This window comes from Sciurus carolinensis, chromosome 3 (genome assembly GCF_902686445.1).
Source record: "Sciurus carolinensis chromosome 3, mSciCar1.2, whole genome shotgun sequence".
NCBI classification, from domain to species: domain Eukaryota; kingdom Metazoa; phylum Chordata; class Mammalia; order Rodentia; family Sciuridae; genus Sciurus; species Sciurus carolinensis.
In genome coordinates, this window is record NC_062215.1 from 171,674,821 (window position 1) to 171,691,393 (window position 16,573).

At 41.6% G+C, this 16,573-nt stretch overlaps 1 protein-coding gene and 1 non-coding gene across 2 annotated transcripts in view; one reads left to right on the forward strand and one right to left on the reverse strand.

Moving 5' to 3' along the window:
• Nucleotides 1-16,573, reverse strand: part of Col4a4 (collagen type IV alpha 4 chain) — a 113,548-nt gene that overhangs the window by 45,577 nt on the left and 51,398 nt on the right. Inside the window, exons 21-29 of the mRNA XM_047546602.1 lie at nucleotides 12,709-12,781; nucleotides 11,839-11,945; nucleotides 10,126-10,309; nucleotides 7,981-8,049; nucleotides 6,179-6,286; nucleotides 5,432-5,650; nucleotides 3,370-3,531; nucleotides 1,737-1,907; nucleotides 1,051-1,194 (exon numbers count right to left, since the gene is read on the reverse strand). Coding sequence (XP_047402558.1) covers nucleotides 1,051-1,194; nucleotides 1,737-1,907; nucleotides 3,370-3,531; nucleotides 5,432-5,650; nucleotides 6,179-6,286; nucleotides 7,981-8,049; nucleotides 10,126-10,309; nucleotides 11,839-11,945; nucleotides 12,709-12,781 — 1,237 coding nt within the window. The remainder of the gene's footprint in view (nucleotides 1-1,050; nucleotides 1,195-1,736; nucleotides 1,908-3,369; nucleotides 3,532-5,431; nucleotides 5,651-6,178; nucleotides 6,287-7,980; nucleotides 8,050-10,125; nucleotides 10,310-11,838; nucleotides 11,946-12,708; nucleotides 12,782-16,573) is intronic.
• On the forward strand, nucleotides 8,959-9,086 carry LOC124981526 (small nucleolar RNA SNORA66). The gene has a single exon (XR_007108037.1). It is a non-coding gene; the product is annotated as a small nucleolar RNA SNORA66 (small nucleolar RNA).

Sequence of the window (16,573 nt, forward strand, 5' to 3'; positions counted from 1 at the left end):
AAAAATAGTAGGATCAATCCACTAAAAAGAAGAGGTAATTTGAATTGAATATGAAACTATTTACCCAAACAGCATTAAGGGCCCAAAACTTGTTTCTAAGAATGACTGAAAGTTCCTCTTGACATTGGAAATGGTACTGTCACTCACCGCAGCCTCAGGCTGAGAGGTAAAGGTAAGCACTGAGCAGCGAGGGGCACAGAACATTTAAATCAGTGCGCTTGAAGCGTAATTTTTTTTTTATAGTGATGAAAGCTCTTTCTTTAAATGAAACTTGGGAGCAACTGAACTCATGGCCCAGATGAAGATCAGCTCACTCTAGTCCAGAGCTCTGCAAACTACAGCCTACGGGCCACATCTCTCCTGCTGCCAGTTCTTGGACAACCCAAGAACATGGAATGGTTTTGATACTTTTAAATGGTTACGGGAACAGGGTAGCTAGGGGCAGGGCAGGACTCAAAGACAAAAGCACAAGACAGTATTTTGTGAAAATTATATATATATATATATATATATATATATATATATATATATATATATATTTTGTGTGTGTGAAAGTAATACATGAAATTCAAATTTCAGGGTCCATGAATAAAAGTGTATTTTCTGTCCATGTTCCAAAGACTAAGGTATATAGCTGTCCCTACAGTCCATTGTAGCCTACAAAGCCTGAAATATCATCTGTCATGCTCTTAACAGAAAAAAAGCTACCAATTCCTGGTTTAATTGAAACAGAGGTTGGGGGACAGGGTCTTCCAACAGCTGAGAAAGTTGTCTGAAACCCAATATCTGTAAGTCCATGTGTTTCAAGCCACTGGTTATTTTTTTTTTCTAACAATAGAGCAATTCATTTACCATAGTTGTAGGCAAAAAAAATTGAAAGGTAAGAAAAAATGAATGTTGTTTAAAATTTTGAAACAAATACTATAAAAGAGCTTTAAAGAAGGAGAATCTAAACTGTAGAATAGTCCCATTTTATTTTTCAGAGACCATATTAATAAGTTCTGATCAAATACCAACATGGTGCCTCACTGTGCTGTTAAGTGCACTTACCTTTGACACCTCTTGCTCCCTGATCTCCTGGGAAACCAGGCCAGCCTTTCTCTCCACTCTCTCCCTTTCTGCCAGGTTGTCCCTCTGGACCTGGCTTTCCTCTCTCTCCAGGAAAGCCTGCGAAGCCAGGCAGCCCCTGGGGTCCTGATGGAATAAGAACATGAGCTTTTAGGAAAGCAGTTGAAGGACTGCTGTCTAGGCTCTCGCAGAGATGTGAACTCCCAGGCAACTGTGGGTTTGCAGGGACAGTAAGCAACAGTTGTCAACTCCACCATCTTTAATAGCGGTGCTCCCTCACCCAATCCTATGTTCTACCATACAGACCTGACACATAGGCCCTGATGATTCTCAGTCCTGATCTCATAATGCCTTAAGAGGACTAGGGGATGGGATGAGGACAAAGGGCCCATCCAAAGCAACATGCATTACCCTGACCAAGGACTGTATTGTGGTCAGTCCTCTGAGCTGAAGTGTCTGAGAGTCCTTTTCCCATTTACCTACACTAGGACATTCTGCCACTGGAAATAACAATACAGGGACATGAAGAAGGAAGGCATCATTACTGGAAAGACAGAGTCAAGCTCACAGAACAGTAAGTTTTTGAGTATGGTCATACATAATGGCTTTATCGATAGTGGATTTCAAGTTTATAAAATGGGGAGAAATCATGGAAAAGCACTACTTACCCTTTGGGCCTGGAAGACCTGGCAGCCCATCTTCCCCAAAGGGTCCTGGAATTCCTGGAGGTCCTGGGAATCCATCTGCCCCTGGAAGTCCTGGGAGCCCAGGGAGGCCCTTCATTCCTGCTGGTCCTGGAGGCCCCACATCTCCTTGCTGCCCTTTCCAACCTGGGGCACCTGAGACAGACCACAGTGAAGACAAGGGATGAGCAGAAAGCTGGCTTCATACGCACAGCAAAACCTACTCATGGAAGCTTCAATTGTGTATTTATGTCCCATCAAACAAAAGCAAACCAAGTAAGATAACAAAGCAACTTCCCATCCATCTAAGAATATGCTTTTCTGGATGCTATAAAAAGAAGGGGAGATAATGCAAATCAATATTTCCTGGCAGGGATGTGTGAAGATTACAAAGTTGTGTTTTTAATTCCAATGGAAAATGACTAGGTGTTAAAAACAAAATTTTATTTGTAAGTTCTTTTAGAAGAGAAAAACTACTAGAAGAAAATTACTAGAAGAAAACTTTTCAGGTGCTTCTCAAAGCTCTGGTCAAGTGAACTCCTGTTAAGCTGTTAGCTGCGATGAGAGAATTGTAGGACTCAGAGCAACACCATCTAGCATTACTGGCACTAGAAATCAGGCTGTAGTGGCAGATTTTGCCTCAAGCTTGTTTAGATTTTTCAAGTGGGCACATTCTTGCATTTGGACAGAAGTAATAACAGATTTATGTAACAGAATAATGAAATGAATATTATATTACAAATAGCCCCTGGTATGATCTGAATGAGTTCTCCAAAATCCATTTTAAAATTTAATGGCCAGTGGGGTAGTACCGAGAGGTGGGGACTTTAGAAGGTGAATGTCATGAAGATAGAGCCCTCAGGACTAAGATTTAGTGACCTTGTAAGAGAGGTATGAGGGGGGCTGGGGTTGTAACTTAGCACGTGTGAGGCACTGGGCTTGATCCTTAGCACTACATCAGAATAAATAAATAAACAAATAAAGGTATCATGTTCATCTACAAAGAAAAAAAAATTTTTTTTTTTTTTTAAAAGGGTATGAGGATGCTCTTCTGCCATGCAAGCATGCATAGAAATTGCCACCTCTGAGGAACAGGTCCTCTCAAGACACCAAATCCTCTCATGCCTTGTTCCTGGACTTTCCAGTTTCCTGAACTATAAGAAATAAATGTATCTGGTTTATGAATTGCCGTGCAGCAGCCCCTTAGCCTCTGTACTGGGAGACAGTCCTTCACAGGCCTCTTGCACTCTTTATGTCTTGCTGCGGATGGCGAGAGTGCCAAGCCCGATGCTCTTTACCTGAGCAATTTCTCAAGGCTGTGTTTGCAACACAGCAAACGGCTTGCAGGTGGTTCCTAGGCTTAGCACCTCCTTCATCTCCTGCACCCACTGCGTGTGCAGCATCTAGTCAGCCCCACACATGCTGTCGCCACAGGACTTGGGTGACATGGGGAAATGACACAAACCAATATAAAACTCAGGAGTAATAAAGTGTTTTGTCTCTGTCTTGAGACTCCTGCTTCTGCCAATATCCATAAGAGCTCAAAAGACCAGATTATTTATTTTTAAGTAGGGTAAACCACAGACCTCATAGGTTCTCAACACCTGCCAACACTTACCTGGACTTCCTGGAGCCCCAGGGAGTCCTGGTTGACCTGGGATTCCTGGTGCGCCTCTTTCACAGGAATGGCCAGGCTCCCCTGGGATACCTGGAAATCCAGCACTTCCCTCTCTGCCTTTTGGACCTTTCAGACCCGGGAGTCCAGGAACACCAGCTACCCCTGAAATGATACAATGCATCCATGACATTCGTGGCTTCAAACTATACAGATGGCCTCTAATCAATTGTCCATGCATGTCAATACTGGAAGTAAATATTTGATCCTGACTCAGGGCTCAAATGAGCTAAATTTCTAAATGGATTTTTCTTATCATAAATGCAGTGAATTCCAAATGAATGGAAAAACCATGTGTTGCTAAGTGAGTTACTTGATAAGATTATGTGGGTGACAAAGCAGTTACCTATGCAAATAGGAAACCACATGGTTCTTCCTGATTCTAATTAACCTCTACCTTTGCAGCAGGATTTACGCCAAATCTCTATAATACTTACAAACCCAATTTGCACTGTATGAATTTGCATTTTATAAGAAATTTGATCACTTATACTCTCAAATTTCTATATTGGAAACACAGTGTCATCTTCAGAAAGAAAAATAAAGCCACCATAATTCCATACCCGAGCCTAAAAAAACTATTTTCCTGTTTTCATAGTATTTTGGTTCATTAGTTACATTTAAAAAATAGTAATGAGAGTACACAGCCATTGAATTATTTTACAATGCACATTGAATCTGTAAATATTTTTTGCCTGCTGTAATCTTTACAAATATGATTTCCATTGCTAATAACTGAATAGTATTTCTTGAGTGTATGTGTGGTGTGTGTGTGTGTGTGTGTGTGTGTGTGTGTGTATGAGTGTATGTGTATTTTACTTAACTCTCTTCATTGTTTCTGATGTTTCCTGCACTATGGATAAGATGAGAGTATTTCTGTAACATTCATCTTCTATTGAACACTTCCCTTAAATACAGTTTTTAAATGAGAAAGTGGTATTATTGGATCTCATTACTTACCAACTGTTTCTTTGCATATAAGTATTTTTGACTTACAAACTGTCATGTAAGCCCCCTGAGGGCAAAGACAGGGCCTTATTTCCCTACTTCCCTCATCTTCCCTTCCATGTCCCCTGTTATCCTCAGGGAATTGGTTCCAAGACCCCCTGTGGATTCCAAAATCCACAGATGCTCAAGTTCTTTATATAAAATGGTTTGGTATTTGCATATAATCACACATATTCTCCCATACACTTCAAATCACCTCTGAACTACTTAGGCTACCTCATACAATGTAAAGGCTATGTCAATAGTTGATATACTAGATTGTTTAGGAAATTATGACAAGAAAAAAAATTCTGTACATATTCAGTACAGAGGCAGGGTTTTGTTTTTTTCCTGAATATTTGTGGCCAATGGCTGGCTAAATCTGAGGATGAGCAGTGTGCAGGGAGAGGACTGTCCACACTAACCTGCACTGGTGGATACTAAACCAGGCTGGAACATCCACTATTAGGAAAAGGCCCCAAACAGCATCTGGTCTGTGGACCATATTGAGATCACCCTCACCCAATTCAGCCAAGTTCAGACCCTGATATAATGGGTCAGAATTCTTAGGACTGGGGCCCTGAAGATGATCATTTTAATGATAACTCCCAGATTATTTTTTTAATATAAAAACCTGAAAAACTCCATTGTGGATCCTGGAAAAACCCTTAATGATTTCGGAAAACACTGTGAACCATCTTCCCACCTTGAGTTTCACTGCCTGACCTGCTAACCCAGCTGCAGCAAATGTCCCCCGACCCTGTCAACACAGGTAGACATGCATTGTTGCTGCGTGGAAGTGAGTTGACTGAGCCTTGCTCCACTGTCCTGCACTCGAAGATAACTAATACACTGCAAAGCAAGCCAGGGATGCAGGTTGTTTGAAATGCAATCAATGCCTACATGTGAGGAAAGGTGCTTGGTGAAATGTTTAGATTCTAGCTATCTACAGCCAAGTACTCTAAACGTTCTTCAGGCCTGTTCCAGATCTGAGCTGGAGACCTCAGAGCCCTCGTACCTTCTGCCCCTGGACATCCAGGGTCACCGCTGGGTCCTCTCATGCCTGGCGCGCCTGGGGGACCTCTGTCTCCAGGGTGTCCTGGGTGACCAAATGCAGGGTCTCCGGGGATTCCTTTCTGACCTTTCACTCCAGGTGGCCCAGGAAGGCCCGGGGGCCCAACAGGGGAGGATCCCTTTTCACCTCCCAAGCCTGGATCACCCATGTCACCGCGAAAACCTGTTCAACAACAATGACATTTAATGTGTACAAGTATAGCACCTATACACATAAGAAGACTGTTAGTTGATAAAAATACACTTCTAAAAATTACAGGAGTACGTACTTAATACTTGGGAGAAGCTTAAAAGGCAATGCTGCTATTACCTTAGAGAATTAGTAGGCAATGTCGTTTTTGCCCCCTTTAGTAGGGAGGTAAATTAAACTTTGCATTTTCTATAAACCAATGACATTTCCCTCATTGCTTTCTTTCTCTGGCAAACATTCTGTCTGGACTGAGCAGTTTCAACCATATAATAAACAAGTAATAGCCTATAACTCACGGTTCCAGGTAGAAGGAGTCTTGATATTTATAAGATTATTATAATCTACAAGTTATGGCAACACAGTTAAGGGTCTAAGTTATCAAGAAAAACCATTTTCCCATTACTGAGGAATCCCTAGACCATTCCCTTAAAGTCATTCATTTTTAGAACTATTTAAAAGTTCCTAATAGATGTTCCCAAAGCAGGAAAGTACTTCATTTACCAGGTGGACCTGGAATTTCTGGTATTCCTGGTTTGCCCCGTTGGCCTTTCTGCCCATCCAAACACCTTGGCCCAGGAGCACCCGGGGGGCCTGGAAATCCCTTTGGACCTAAACAACAGCAACAAAACACAGACTCAATACAAACACAAATCAAATGGGAACAATGAGGTTTTTTTTTTTTTTAAATGTCTATGTTAAGTCTCTTTTAGAGTATTTCTATTTTATGGAAGCAAAGATGTTGCCTACCCTGGATTACAAAATTATTTCATGAATCATGTCCTCCAAATAAGTTTTTTAAAGTGATTTTGTTAAGGTACTTTCCCAGTAACTGTATTGTAAAGAATTCTTCCTGAAAGTCTTTGGCATGAATACCACCATTCAGATAAATTTTTGGTACCTTCCTTTAATTTGTCTCAAATGCAAATCTGCAGGCCTAATCTGCTCCTGTAGGAAGACCAGGCGATGACCAGTGTCTAGCCTGGTGAGAAAGCACCATAATAAAGGTCAAATTTATTTCCTAGCATCTTACTGCATTAATCCACAAGTGACAAATAGGCAAAAATGCCTGCAAAAGGAGTCAAGATTTAACTTTAAATTGTGTGTGATTTCCTGCTAGGAGATATCTCAGTTAATATAACCTACAAATTGTGAACTTCAAAGGAAGGGCAACTACCAATATGAAGTTTAAGTGTTCACTTTCTTTGAAGCTAAGGCTGCTGAAAGCAACGAAACTTTTTTCATCCATTCATGACAAGGTATCATTAAAAGAGGAAATGAATGTTCATTCAGTCAGTCAGCAAGCAGTTCTTCACTCCTCTGATAGAGAATTATACTTCTACACTCTCACCATTGCCTTAAGCTGGGTGGAAGGTACTACTTTCTGTCCTTGGATGTGGGACTTGGTCATGTGATTGACTTTGGTCAATGGGATATCAACAGCTGTGATATAATACAAGGTATGAAGTGAGTCTGTGAGGCTGGGCCTGTCCGCTTGTGTTCATGCAGTCACATCAGGGCCCTGAGATGGGATGTGTGTTGCAGACGGGGACTTAACCAGGAGCCAGAAACCAAGCCAACAGATTCCATCTCAGATCAGCTGAATCCCCCCAACCTGCAGGCCCATAAGAAAGAAAATAAACGTATGTCCTTGAAACTCACTGAGAGGCATCATCATTATGATGAAAGCAAATGACTCTGGCGAGCAAGAGAGAGTTGGGCATCATCCAATCTTTAGCTACTTTTTGTACTGATAAAAAATCGCCTTTAACAACTGTGCTAGTACTTAATGAGTTGGCTTAAGTAAACTCTGAAGAATAAAAATTAATTTGGCCAAATTCCTGATATGGATTTTGGGTTTAATTCAGCTAAAAACGAGTGATTGATTCAAATGAAACAGATGCATGCAAGTGCAATCAGGAACACAGACGTGGGATTTTTCAGAATAGGTCTGGTCAGAAGCTTGTCCTCTCAGAAAGGTGAGTGGAGAAGCAAGTGGTCTTCTTTGGACACAGGAAGAAAAGGAAAGATACAATTTTACAATTTTCAAAGAGGACATTGTAGCAGATGTGTCATCAGATCAAGGTAAATTCTGGGCACCAAGACTTGAAAATCCCTTTCCAGCGTGTGCTTAAGCCAGTAGACTAGGGGTCCAGCTATAAATTACTCCAAATGCTATTTCCCCTCAGAAGCGTCTAATAATTTTACAAATATTCTAACTTCTTGTCAGGATTTGCTACTGGCTCATCTGTCTTGCTGGTTCTTTTACTCTGCAAGTGTGTAAAATAACTCCTCACTGGTAGTACCTGAAGGTCCATCAAATCCTGGAGACCCTGGCCTCCCAGGGTAGGTTACATTACAAAGGATGGTGTCACCTGGAATGAAAAGAAGAGAGCCATTCACATGACTGATAGCCCAGTGTTAGGTGAGCCTCAGTGACAACTTGCTGAAGACCTGTTGTTCCCTTACAGCACATATAGGAAAACCTGAATGACACTCACAAGTCATTCAGCAGATGACTTAAATTGCTTTTATCCAAGCTTGGCTCAGTGGCGTGCACCTATAATCCCAGCAGTTCAGGAGGCTGAGGCAGGAGGATCACAAGTTCAAAGACAGCCTCAGCAATTTAGCAACCTGAGCAACTTAGACCCTGTCCCAAAATGAAAAATAAAACAGTCTGAGGATGTGGCTCAGTGGTTGAGCACTCCTAGGTTCAATCCTTGGAACAATAACAAAAAAGATTTTTATATCAAATTTCTAGAACTGCCCTGAATCTGAATTTCAATTGTCTAAAATGTTATCAGCATAACAAAAATAAGAAAAGCACTGTTTCTAAGTATGTGTCAATAACTTGTACAATGTACTTACAGGCACATGTGCATCTGTACTTATAGGCTAATGGGCATCCGACATGATGGAATCTGAAGTTTTAAGAAATCATGAAATAGCAGCAAGGGTCCAAGGGTCCAACACAGAGTCAGGGTTGGCTCCTTGTTTGCACAATAGAGAATTTTACAAATGAAGAGACTGAGACAAGACACCAATGAAGCTACCATTCATTGAGGGCTTGCCATGAGTCAGGTGCTTTAAATACATTGTCTCTGGTTCTTAATGACTCAGCAATGTCATTGTTACCATCCTCATTTTAATGGGTAAGGAGACTATGACTCCCAAGCCTGTGCCTCAGAGTTCCAGGATCCTACTAAAAGTGAAGGTGTCTCTTTTGTAATAGAAATATCTCACAATTTATGATTTCATATGCAAATCAAAAACATACGAGATGGGTACAAACTATTGCTAACTCTGCATGGGGGCAGAGCTAAGGGAACCTGGTTTGCTAGAGTAATTGCAAGAACAGGAATGTATTAGCCTCACAAATTCCTGCCATGGCCCATTCTATCCTAGCATAGTGGAGAAAATATCAGATGAATAGAAATGATGCTAGACTTTTTGGGTTCTTTAGACTTACATCTTTATCAAATGCAAAAGCTTATACCTTATCAAATCCAAAAGTATTTATTAATCTATGCTATTAAAGCAAAAAACAAAGAATTATTTTAAAATCTCAAAATTAACAGTGTAGGCCAAGATATATGTACATGATAAAAGAAATCTTAAATAAACCTCTTCGGGGTCTTTCTAAAAATTTTAGCTATAATCCTGAAAATCATTTTATTTTGTGAAATTCACATCACTGTCAAATATATTTAAAATTATCCTTTTTTTCCCCAGAATGTTTACAACTGACTTTTCATGGACAATGATTTATATATATACATATAATATTAATTTATTTTTTTATTTATACAGGCTGCCTTTTGATTCACTGTACACAAATGGGGCACAACTTTTCGTTTCTAAGGTTGTGCATGATGTAGATTCATACCATTTGTGTAATCATACATGTATATAGGGTAATGATGTCTGTCTCATTCCACCATCTTTCATACCCCTGTCCCCTACCCACCCCCCCAGTTCCTCTACCTAATCTATTAAGAGAAGAATGGAGAATGGACAATGATTCTTTTAAATGAAGTACTAGTGTTTCTCTTATTAAAATATACTGCCTTATCTCAAAAGAAAGTAAAAAATAGATACTCTGAATATATATATATATATGTATATATATATATATACATATGCATATATATATACATATAATTTTAATATAGTCAAATTGTATGAGTTGATACTGAGAAATGAATGAAAAGCAATTTTGGTATGCCAAATAAATAAATCAACAAAGATAACTTAGCATTTTGAGAACCTATTTTAAATATTGATTGTGTTGCAGTGATTTTATCTGGTTGACTACGTGCAAGGTGCAGATAGTGCCTGATGGAATTTTACTTATGTGGTTCGCCATGCCTGTGACAACTTTGCCTGGCAGAGACTCACTATAGCTGTCGTGATTTCACTTAACATTCTGCCACAAAAACATTCAAAATTACCTTTCTGCCCCTTCAAGCCATCGGGGCCCCTCACACCTGGGTGGCCCGGAACTCCAGGTAGACCTCTCTCTCCCAGTGGACCAGGAAATCCCAGTCCTGGTGGCCCCACGGGTCCTGCTTTCCCGGGGAGGCCTGGTGGTCCAGGAAACCCTTTACCACCTGGGGCTGCGTCTTCATGATCCCCCTGGGAATGTTATATCATGAGTCAATTACCAATCTTTGAAAGTCCATGAACTCAAAGTAGTCATTGTAGGCTACAGAAACAGGCAAAAAGTTCATTAATTCCAGGAGACAGTTACTCTGTAGCAAGTATAACTTAAAATAATTAACTTTGATTCTTCCAAATATTTTACAAATATATTTTGTATATTTACATGCATACATGATATGAATGTGTGTGCTATACCTCAAATACACAAAATAAGGTGCAAGTTGTACCTTAAGTACTGAATTAAAAAAATTGTGTTGAACTGCTTTCTAATTTCAATTACCATACAGCTTAGAAGTAAGTAAGTCAAGGGACATGCTGGGTTTATGAATCAAGTAATTTCTTATGCGTTTGAAATTTTTTGCCTTCATTCTTATGAGAAGGTAGAGGGATAGACTCCATCACCCTCTGTATCTGTAGGCAGAGGATGAACAAATCCTTTCTCCTTCTGCATGGGAATTAGGCCTTCAGTTGACTATCTAGCTCTGTTTCTTTGGAAACCTGCTAACAATTGAATCATCAACTATGTTCAGAGGCAACACTGCTTATAGTAAAATGAACTCCTGAATGCAACGTTTGCATCTGGTCTGGAGGAGCTGTAAAGACCTGTGGGGAGCCTCTGAGGGAACTTCCCTGCACCTGTAAATGCCTGCAGGCTGTGCTGTGGAAATGGCTCCCAAGTCGGTGCTGCTCCCACATCTCCCTTATGCAACTCCATCTTCTTACACCACTACTGAATGAACAGCTGCAAGGATCTTTGAACGTCAAGGACACCTGGCACTGCCCTCTGGCAATCTGGAAGTCCGATCTTCCAGTCTCCTAAGTGGCCTGACCTCAAAGTGGTCTATGAAAACCTTGTGGGTCTGCATTGTTTCAATTAATTTAGAAAGGAGTCTCCCTCCCCCAACCAGTGTGTGTTGCAGAAAAGTGGATGGTTAGAAATTACTCTCCCAATTTGATCTATAAATACACAGGTTTTCCACATTTATATGAGGGCATTAGGACGATTACCATTTGGTTTGCAAATGGTTTAAGAGGAAGAATGAATAAATCAACAATTACCAAAACTAAAACAGAGATCATTCACATACTTGATACCAGCCAAAGGCCAAAAAACTGTACACACCACCGAACCCAATTTTCAAGCTCTGTCTCTTGTCCACATGCATTTGGTTTGAAGGGATTTCCTGTAAAATCAGATCATGGCCCTTCCTACTACAACACTCTCTATGGTTTCCCATTGCATATGGTGGCCAGCACACTTTGAAATAAAACAGACTGAAATTTTCACTTCTGTTTATCCTGCTTCATAGAGGGATAACCTAAACCTCGATTTCTTTTCTGCAAAACTGGGAAGATAACTGCCCTCCATTAAATTGCTCTTACCAAAAACCAGTCCAGTTTCTGTGTTACCATATTGAGCTGCATCTTGGTAAACTGAGGAGAGAAAAGATGTGTATGTGACTCTATTACAGAGGGAAATTAAATGGCAGAAGTACACATACCCGGGGTCCTGGATCCCCTTTTCTTCCAGCATATCCATCCTGACCATGTTGTCCATGCTGTCCTGGAAATCCTGGAGGCCCATCAGGGCCTCTTTCTCCTTTGTGCCCTAGGAACAGAGGCCAAAGGACATTCATCTCTTAACAGGGATTTAAATAGAAGGAAAGTGAGAACTAAAGATAAAAACAATGGCCTTGACTCTGGCATGGGTTGGTAGTTTCCTCTGAGTGTCTCAGTTGTTGAAAGTCAAACAAACCATGCCAAAGTCAGAGGGGAAAATGACAATTGTCTAACCATCCGAATCTCTTAAGTGTGTGTGTTACTTACTGGGAACTGAATCCAGGGGCACTTTACCTCTGAGCTACATACTCAGCCCTTTTTATTTATTTTTTAATCTTGAGACAGGGTCATGTTAAATTGCCTCAAATTTGCAATCCTCCTTCCTCAGTCTGGAATTATAGGTGTGCTGCATCTAGCATCTAACCTTTCACATGTAGCTTAGGTGAATTACCTTCACCCCAAACTGCTGCACACTAGGTGTCACAATTAAAACACTCTGGACTAAGACAGGATACTAGAATGCAGGAGCAAAACAGAAGGCAAATCAAAGGAGGTTTTGTTTCAAATTCCAAGTTCACTACAATGAGGATTTGAGTATGCGACTAAAGGAGCATTCATGTTTTCAAATAAGACAGGGGATTTGGGGCTAAACATTCATACCACTGTATGAAGGGCAGGAAATATTTTTTAGGCAATCTCAACAATCCTAAATTACACGGACTTGATTAATGGTGACAAGGGAAATGAATGCAAGATCGTGGGCCATATGTCATTCATAAAGGTCAGGGGGCTAAGTGACAGATCATGCTTACCTTTAACTCTAGGTACAACCATGTCACCCTTGGCTCCTTTGTCACCAGGATGTCCTGAAGCACCAGGTTTTCCCTTGGTGAAAAATAAGAGTGATAAATGAGATTCGTTATGATGGGTCAAAAGTTTTTCTTATTCAACAGTTAGGAACATTCATGTGTATCGACTCTGTCTCTACTCTCATCCTGACTCTCTTATTAAAGATTCTAACCTGCCATTCTTAGTCTCACCCTTAAGGTGGTCCTACTTTATAAAAGGCTTTCAAAGTGCATGTGAAAGGCAATGAAATCTGAATAAGTCTTTACCTGACTTAACAGAAACTCAACAGTGTTGATTTCCTGAGCCTAGTGATGTGCGATGGCTACGTAAGAGATCATAGTGGAGAAGCTGGGGGAAAGATCCATGGGAACGCCACGTGATTGACAACCTCTGGTGAGTCTTTTAAAAATTACCTTGGGCTTTGTACTGTAGACTCGAGATCAAAGAGGGTAAGTTAAGCAAAAGAGCTGCCACAGAGCTGAAGGCAGAAGTCTGGCAGGGAAACACTGAGTGTGTGGCGAAGCTGAGGAGCAAGAAGCAGGGAGCAAGGTCTTGGTTCACACACTGCCTCTGTCCAGCAAGGACACAGCCAAGTCTGGCTGGTGGACTCGCCTCCTTTGACCTTGATTTTGCCCTATTTGAGACTGCTTTTTATGTGTTATGTTTTACTGAATATCAAACCATGCCAAAATCATGGAAACCTATTCTTGGTATATTAGGCAGCCACATGTGACATCGATGCCCTTGTAGAAACGCTACATGAAGTCTCAGCTTGCTCATCTAGGAACCTCCATGATCAATAAGCTGGGAGAATCTGGAGGAGGGGGAGAACCTGAGTAGACCTTGGGTGCTCTCACATGGGTGCTACTCCCGTGTCTTTTCATACAGTCTAAAACCGTGCTCAAGGCTGCTTCATTCTCTCTTAATTTAGAATCTGTGGGTTGTAAATGAGAAGAAAGGGATCCATAAGGATAAGGTTGATGTGCAAGGAGCAGTCTCAGAGAAGAGGAAGCCAAAAGTGGACACGTCAGGCATCAACACTCAAATGGGCAAAATGGCTGGGAGTCATTTAAGGTAAAGAGAAATCAGCTCCATACCTGTGACTTTCCCCACCGCACACCCCAAGAACACTGCTGGAGCAAACCACCCTGTCTGTACCTCAGTCTGTGAGACATGGAAACAGAGTGGGACAAATTTCTTGTATGATGGATAAATCAGAAAAAGAATTTTAGCAATCATAAAGCACTAATAGGGGTTAAGTGTTATTTTAATTTTTACCAAGTCATAAGTGATAATAGCACTAGGCCAAAGTGGGTGGCATACAGTATCCTGAGGAGGGAGATTAAGAAAATGTCCTTCGGGTGGATAAACCGTCAGGTCAGAAATCTATTCACATAGCATTTGAACCAATTTCTCTCCAGGAGGGAAGACTGTGGTGTGCTTCCTAATAAGCCTTTGGTGTTCTGGAGAATGATCCCAGTCTGGAAGGCCAAGCGGGTTATTACTGGGCACTTTGGAGACTTTGAATGGACTAGGATTTGTTTTAATGTTTTGTGGATATAGAATTTTCAGTACAAGGTCAGATCATAGGCTTACTTAAGCTAGTCTGAAAAAAAAGTATCAGCGCTGTTTCTAGATATCATTGAAGAAGCATTTCCTGAAACCTTACAGAACATTTTGAAACAGATGTAGTAGTAGACATTCCTCTGAGTACTGAGGGTCCAGCAGCTGACAAGACCACCTTGTCCTGTGGCATCCAGCTGGAGGTAAATCAGGTGTTTAACCCAAGAGATTCCTGGACAAAGGTTCTACACCACAACTTTGGGACTGAGAGCTGCTTCTCACAATTCTAATATCTGAAATCATAACCATCTGTGTCAACACAACAAAAGCTCCAAAGCAGCAGAAGTTCCTCTTCAGGGCACATTTGAGTTGTCATGTGCACAGTCTGGATCAGGGACTTCAGTCACAGATGTCTACAGGGGTCATGCCTGTCCCAGGAAAGCTGGTGGGTGACATAGCGGGAACCTGAGAGGCACAGCCACCTCCACAGACGTATGCAGGCACTAGTGTAACACATTACCCTGTCTTCCTGCAGGTCCGGTTTCTCAAGGAAGCTGTACATGTCATGTTAATAATCCAAAAAGAAACACAGTGAGGACACATCCACGCACTGCACAGGTCACATTTAGCCCATGGCAGCTTATGATGTCTGGTTTGCTCCTAGATTCCTCGGGGACAGTGACCCTGCCTCTCTCATTCACTAGCATGTACCTGAGAGCTCTCAAAACAGGGTTGTACTGAATTCTTTCCAACAAAACTCTAAGACAGTGTTGTTATGCCCATTTTATAAATGATGTGACTCAGGTCCAGGGAGACCACAGAGCTCACAGATGTGAGAGGTGGGACAGGAAGCTGGGTCTGCCTGCTCCCAGGTCCTAGAGCCCTGCATGAGAGCATCCTGGTGGGAACCCCAACCCAGACAGCACTTGCAGGCTAAGGTAACAAATACCAAGACTCAGTTCAATTGCAGGGAAATTGCAAAGTACTTTCTCTTCTGTTTTCTACTTTCCTACCAGTCTGTGGCTGCAGGCCCAGCAACCAGCTTGTGAGGGAAGAGATACAGGGAGGAGAGAAAACACTCGATAGTGCTGATTTGCGGTCCCTTCATGTTCTCCTCATGTCGGTCCCTCTTTCTTTCCCACTCCTAGTGGTTCATAGGACAGTCCTGGTCCCTGGTCATGACATAGTGAAATGGATTTTGTGCAGAGAAGTCACAGGGACAGAATCATACCAAAACAAAGGCATCAGAAATGGAGCCATTTGGAAGAGGCAAGTCCTAAAACAACTGAAATAAGCAAACCTTGCCTAGGATAACCCTGCATGAACTAGGAGTCCATGCTCAAAGATGTTAGCCCTGAGAAGCAACTCAGTGTAAAGCCACAAACATATTCTAGAGCTGTCAAGACTGTCATTAAGAAGATTAAGTAGCCACACACGAAAATGACGGTGATAAAATGTTGAATTTTAAAAAAGCAGACTATAAAATGCAAACTACTCAATAACCATGTTCATCCAACGCGCAGGCATCAAGGACCAGCTTCCTGTGAAGAGACTGAGAACATGCTTTGTGTGGCAAGGGTACACATGCTAGGCAGGTACTCTGCCATTGAGCTACAACCACAGCCTCAAGTACAGGTAATTTTTTAATGATTAAGATGTTTGCAGAGATCCAAGATGGTGGACTAGAGGGAGGCTGCGTTCCTTGTTGCTCTGTAACTTGGGTTTCAAGCAGAGGATATCTGTTTCTCTGTGAGGCAGTCTTTGCTGCTTATCGTCCCCTGCCGTTTACCCTGTTTGTCCAAGCCCATTAAGGGGCTTGGAGACCTTAATTGTCACCTTTGCTTTAAGTCCTTAGATTGAATCTTCTTTTCATGATATTTTCCTGGGAGAAATGGAGAAGAGCACTTTGGGCTTGGTGGTCAGGCCCAGGTGGCCCCAGGATTAAGCTTCTTTAATAAGGAGGGGACAGAAGGGCTACCCATAACCTCCACAGAAGCCACACTCGTCTTTTATTCTGAGGGTCCAGACAGCTGAAAATCTCATTTGTAACTGTCAGAAAATAAAAACTTGAACTAGGTCTCAACCATTTCCCAGCATTGAATATCCCCACAAACTCTGACAAAGCCAGTTTCTGGGCCTCCAGCCTAGACCTCTATGAATCCTAATGTCAACTGAAATCCTCCCACTGCCTCCTCGACACCTCAACTTGTTTGTTTGGAATGCCCCAAAGGGCACTGCTTCCTTCCCCAGCGGTGCCTGCTCTTT